This window comes from Triticum aestivum, chromosome 3B, assembly GCF_018294505.1.
Source record: "Triticum aestivum cultivar Chinese Spring chromosome 3B, IWGSC CS RefSeq v2.1, whole genome shotgun sequence".
In the NCBI taxonomy this organism is placed as follows: Eukaryota; Viridiplantae; Streptophyta; class Magnoliopsida; order Poales; family Poaceae; genus Triticum; species Triticum aestivum.
The window spans coordinates 720,449,904-720,455,886 of record NC_057801.1 but is presented as its reverse complement, the minus strand read 5'-3'; the positions used below and the strand labels follow the sequence as shown (position 1 = coordinate 720,455,886).

At 41.3% G+C, this 5,983-nt stretch overlaps 1 protein-coding gene across 2 annotated transcripts; it reads right to left on the bottom strand.

The window, feature by feature from the left end:
- Nucleotides 1–428: 428 nt before the first annotated feature.
- LOC123071991 (probable histone acetyltransferase HAC-like 1) lies at nt 429–2,969 on the bottom strand. 2 transcript variants are annotated; one of them, XM_044495568.1, is made up of 5 exons: nt 2,610–2,969; nt 2,122–2,227; nt 1,753–1,990; nt 1,021–1,154; nt 429–927 (listed from the first exon to the last, which is right to left on the bottom strand). In XM_044495568.1, the coding sequence occupies exons 1-5, from the start codon at nt 2,741–2,743 to the stop codon at nt 709–711; spliced, it is 831 nt and encodes a 276-aa protein (XP_044351503.1). In that variant the 5' UTR covers nt 2,744–2,969; the 3' UTR covers nt 429–708. The 2 variants fall into 2 exon arrangements, with proteins under 2 accessions (XP_044351503.1, XP_044351502.1); XM_044495567.1 differs by having other exon boundaries at nt 1,753–2,014; nt 2,610–2,967.
- Nucleotides 2,970–5,983: the final 3,014 nt, after the last annotated feature.

Sequence of the window (5,983 nt, the reverse complement as noted above, 5' to 3'; positions counted from 1 at the left end):
AAGCCCGCCGATCATCGAGCATCTCAAGTCTCATGAGAAGCCACCATTGCAGCATAAATGCAATAGGAATGTAAACAAGGTCAGGCGCATGTCATAGACGGTCGTGAGCAATCACAAGCTTGTTCCAGGAGGTCCAAAGGGCTCAGGTCATGGCCGTAAAAGAAAAAACTAGAGGAGGCGTCTCCTCCTATCAGCGAGGGACTAGGCAATGACCACAAGGTCAAGCAGACTCGCAGGGCACCAACTGCACCACATGACCTCGCAAAGGCATCTCCAAAAGTTTAGCGCCCTTGGAGCCGCACTGTACAGATCTAGCACCTCCGCTAGCATCCGCATAATATTGACCCGAAGATGCCACCTCACACAATGTGCACATCACAACATACACACGACGTGGGTGCAGCAGTAGATATCACAACACAATTCCATAACAGATCCACAACAACATATATATGCAACAACTCTGAAGAGTCAAATTTAACATATGGATACAACACAAGGGTCTTGCGACCAAGATACAACTCACAGCGGAAGCAAATATATCTTATACAGGTAAATAATACAAATGCCTTAAGAAGACTTTAAAGAAAAGCAAATGACGTCCATATCCCTGTTAATGCCATCCTTAATCAAACCTCCTTCTGAAATGTTACCATCTGATTTGCAGCACCCGGGGGTAAAAGAGAAGATAAAACAGGGTGGATCAGGTCAGTCCATCGTCGGGAGGTAGACGCGGTGGAAACTGTTCATGGTTAGCGTCCTACGGCAGGTTGGACACTTGCTCTGAGCCTGGATGGAGGCCTGGATGCACTTCTGGCAGAAGATATGGCCACAGATGGTGGATGACGCATCAACCAGCTCATTCATGCAGACTGGGCAGCTAAACTTTGGTTCCTTTCGGACCTCCTTCAGAGGTGCATGGGATTCCTGCATCACCATGAGTTGCAGTTTGTAAGCAAGCCTTGGAGAGCTGATATTACTATACATGATGTTTGTGAAAGTACAGTGCACAATTCTTACCAAGAGTCTGTTGGTTGCAGGTGTGTCCACTGTGTCTATCACAAGGTTGTTGTTGCATGCTCTTGGGCGATCATGGTGTGTAGAGTTCATCCCCAGAGAAAGCAGTGTGTTTACATGCTGATTAGGAGCTTGCCCTGGAAAGAAAGCAATGCAAACCAAGTTAGTAAATGGAAACATAGTCCAAAAGGGGAAACTAGGAAAAAAAAAGGTGATATACACTAGAGCATACAGCTCCAAGACTGAACAGTACTCTCTCTATCTCAAAATGTAAAACGTTTGTCAAAAGCCGTCTTACATTTTGAGACAGAGGAAGTATATGCATGTTCAGAAATGTCATAAATTAATATGGGCAAATACTGAGACTCAACAGTGTGACATCCCATTTCTAATTGATAATGGGGAAAAAAATGGAAGCTAAGCATCCGAAGGAAGATAATTAGTGTTAAATTCTGATAATGGATCTTTCAGGTTAACATTTCACTTGCAGCTTTTTAGTCATACAATAGCTACTTAGTGGATGGTCTTTTCCGAACACAAAAGCTAGACTCCCAGAAAGGTGGTTTGTTAGGTGTTAACACATCTGTTCAATTTTGTCCAATATGTTGCTGGCTATTGGATTTCAAGGCTAGAAGTTTCTACAGCATGGTACAGAAGAATTTCAAAATATGGTACACGGCCTGAAGGAAATAAGCACAAGTTCAGTAAAACTATCTGCGCCTGGCAGCAAGGTACCCATGTTGGCGTTCAGAGGAACCATGTCTGCACCAGACGACGAAGGGCCAATATTGCCTGTCACATAAGACATTCTAGAAGTTTCACTTGCGCCTTGCGTGATACCAGGTGTCAGAATCATCGTCCCATAGCCAGGGGAAGATGCTATCTGTCTTGACAATTGTTGGTTCCGTTGTCGTTGTTGGTTCTGAGCACTCAACTCCTTGATAGCAAACTGCAAGTGCGGCTCAATTTGTCCCTTCATCATATTGTAGTACTCCCTCTGAGTATATATTAAAATGATGAAACGGTGATATTTAATTTTGCTCGGAAATGGACTTGATTGCTCGAAAGCCAAAGCTACAAAATAAGAAGGAAAGGGGTCAACACCTTGCTTGGGTATTTTCTGAACAAGATTTCCTCAAGCCTCCTCGCGAGGTGCGGTAACCTCCTCCGCCAATCAGCCGAGCTTGGCTTCCTTCCTATATACTCGAATCTGCCAATTCAATAACAAGTATATATAATGAAATTAAATAAAGAACTACCCTCCTTACTTTCATATCAAACTCAGACCATCAGGCATCATCAGCCTTATAGCCTAAATAACCCTCGGAACTGAACAGAGGATCTAAACGCACCCCCAAAGTTGCCAAATGTGTATGCAAAGTCCTTCTAAACTTCAAGGGAAGCCATTAATTTCGAACAGCACTATATCTATGATCGGCTTTGCTTATAATTTTGTGAATGAAACAACGTGGTACCAGTAAGCATGATGCCTGATGGAACCTATTGTTTAGAGAATTCAATTCCAACCCCTTTCCTGGAGTATGAATATCGATTATTTACAATTGGAGCAGATAAGAGCACTGAACGCTTACATCTTTTCTCGGGCGTTGCCGCGCATCATCACGAACTGGGAATCGACCCACGCGTCCTGCGTCTGGCTTTGCGGCGGCGGCATCCCGACGGCGCCGACGACCTGATTCACCTGCGCAGTCTGACGCGCGTTCATCTTCGGTGCCAGTCGGGCGAGTCTCACGCCGGCCCGGTCAACCCCGGCGCAGCGCGAGCTGGATGCCGTGGGGGTAGGAGGGCCGACCCAATAGTAGGAGGTTGTGCGGCGGCGAGCGGCGGGCGGAGACGAGGCGGGGGAGACGGAGGAAGAGGGGAGAAAGGAAGGGGGCTTGACCAATGGCGGACTACCCGAGCTGGACTGCACGAGCGGGGTCAATACTGGGTGGTGGGCCAGCGACGCGCTTCCCTTTTCTTTCTTCCCTTTTAGACGAGGGAAGCGTCCGTCTCGAAATCTACATCGATTTTTTCTCAATGCAAGTTATCACTAGTGAGTCTCATTAAAGAATAGAAAATAAAGACTTTGTCAATTTTCTTTTAGAAAATAAAGACTCTAGTACACATGCATCTTTACTCCATTTCAACTTTTTCAGTTTTTTACACCGAACCACATTTTTTCTCTTCGAGCCTCCGCCTCCTGCCGAGGATCCTGCTTCCCCATCTGAATCTACTTTTTCTGACATCCGATCCTACATTGCATGCGAGACATCACCCTAGGGCTATACATTGGCCATGCCCTTACGACGTCCCGATTAATAAGGGTAAAAGTTTGTTTCCTGGTATGTCTTTTAAAGACGGTTTTTTTTATGGGCAAGTCTTTTAAAGAGAGTTATGGGCTGGCTATTGGTATGATGATTTCAACAGTGTTGTGTGGCATGGTGTGTTTCTTCATCCTCTGAGCTGGCGGTGATGTACTACAAGATTGTTATGTGTGGGTGATACTTTAACCGATAATGCTTCATCGGTTTATGGATCTCGTCTCAAGGGCTGAGTGATTATTGCGGTATTCAAAGACTGACATGGTGAGGGCACTTGTAGGTGGCCATTTCCTTTGTTGCTGATTCGATGCATTTTTCAATCCCCGGCAATGGCATACAATGGAAGGAGGACGGAGAATATAGTATGATTTTTAATATAATTTTTTTACTGGCCGTTCTGTTTCCAGTTGTCAATTCATTACATTAGTTTTTGTTTTCTTTGATTTGAATCATATCTAAGATGTCATCTAGATGTTTTAATTTAAAAAACGCGGCAGGGTTACTTGCTGCAAGAGAAATCCTATGGAATCACCCTGCAAACTGTGCCACATATTAAACACTAATTTTGATTATACATCACTCATTGACAAAGAATTGGTATGAACCTGCAACTGTTTAAACTAACACTTTACTAGCAGCACTAATTTGCCACTTATGTAAGTTGTCAAAAAAAAACTTGCCACTTATGTATAAATATCAAGTTATCAACTGTCCGCTAATATAGTAGATTTTTTTTTCAAAATATTACACAAAAAACTGCAATAAAAATATATCTACCCCCTCCATTTTCGTATGCAAGGTCACTTCATTTTTTTATGTCTCACTTTGACCATTAAATTTACAACAAAGGAGTAAGTTATATGCCACAAAAAGCATATTTGAACGGAGAAATTCTATTTGAACCATATCAAACTAACAACTATATGTATGCAAAATCGAATCGTCCACATGTTATGCACAATGCCCAGAATAGAGCAACTTATTATTGAACCGAACTTTCAGCACATGTACAAACGGGCCAAGCTCTGGAAGAATCTATAAACATGCTTACCTAATAATATAGTAAAAAACCATCACTAAGATATTATTTAGACAATACACTTGAGAGACTTTAGCCATGCTGGTTAATGGTACTAAAATATACACGAACAAATGCACATACACACAAATATATACATGTGCTCTATATAGTTTATGTAATTGTCAAAAAAGTAATTCAAAGATAGATTTTGTTAGAACGCACAATTTAAGTTTGCCAAAACAAAGTTTCCAGTGATATACATTCAAATTGATAAGAGAGAGCACTAAGATTAATATTTAATAACATCGTCATATGGTTTCAACACAAAAAAAATTGTTATGTGGTTATGTCAACCGAATAATAGAAATGGTACTCGCCAATTTTGTAATATAATAAACAATACATTTAAGACATACACAAATTGGTACAAAATTGTTATTTTCATTTGCCCTGTGTCTCAAATACGTTTGGATCGGCCTTGACTGAGGCCTGTCTTAGGCCACCTAGGTTCGTCAAACACCATAATACATTAATTTGTCATAGCAAAAGAACAAGTTTGCGGCCACACAAGATGGAAACCGGCAACCGTTATATGTGTCATCGTGTAGTTTATGTAGAGGAGAAGTGTAGTGCCACTCTATCTTAGTATGAAGAACTACTACGTTACTTTCATATATGTGTGTATGTTTCTTTGATGCTGCTCTATTACTGTTCCGTTGTTGCACTAAAAAGTAATTGGGGTTTGTCTTCTATTCTAGTTCCCTGGTGATTTTTTTCGATGACCCTCAACCCACTGGGATGCCTGATACACGATCATTTGCTATCTTTGGTGGAGTGTTTGTGCTAGAAGTGTGAGGATGACTTCAGATACCCCGCTCCAATTGTGCCAGCGAACCACTACTCCAAGTTTGCTAGCTTTGGTGCAAGCGAGGTTTTTGGTAAAATCTTCAGCGAACATAAGTTCTGCTAGTCCTACTTCTAGTGAACTAAACCTCGTCTCTCGTTAGCGGAGCTAACGTTGCAAGTGCAGTTCTGACAGTTTATTTCATTCCACGTATATATGTTTTATTGTAACTATACAATAGCAGAGTGTCACGAGTGTATCGAACTATTGTTCTATAGCTATGTAGATTATTGATACACACACGTCCTTGCACTAAATCATGGACAACACAACCTGTAAGTTGATGCCTCTGTTGTTCACAACGAACCCTTATTCAGTCACTCATTTGTTTCTACCGATTTCTGAGTTGGGGTAATGCTAGAATATCTCTTACATAGCTATTTGGAGAAGGATATGATTTTCCGGGTATATTTGTACATGAATGAATTGGGGGTACTAATAATCTAATACCTTGTTGATCATTACATTGTGAAGGAAATATGCCCTAGTGGCAATAATAAAGTTATTATTTATTTCCTTAATTCATGATAAATGTTTATTATTCATGCTAGAATTGCATTAACCGGAAACTTAGTACATGTGTCAATACATAGACAAAACATATAGTCCCTAGTACGCCTCTACTTGACTAGCTCGTTAATCAAAGATGGTTATGTTTCCTAACCATAGACATGTGTTGTCATTTGATGAACATGATCACATAATTAGGAGAATGAT

What these genes read in the sequence shown, in the direction of transcription:
- LOC123071991 (XM_044495567.1), bottom strand. Translation starts at nt 2,743, where the DNA reads ATGAACGCGCGTCAGACTGCGCAGGTGAATCAGGTCGTCGGCGCCGTC. An exon ending in TCCTCTGAACGCCAACATGG is followed by an intron (nt 1,155 to 1,752) that starts GTACCTTGCTGC and finishes CTTTCTTTCCAG; the next exon opens with GGCAAGCTCCTAATCAGCAT. An exon ending in CTGCAACCAACAGACTCTTG is followed by an intron (nt 928 to 1,020) that starts GTAAGAATTGTG and finishes ATGGTGATGCAG; the next exon opens with GAATCCCATGCACCTCTGAA.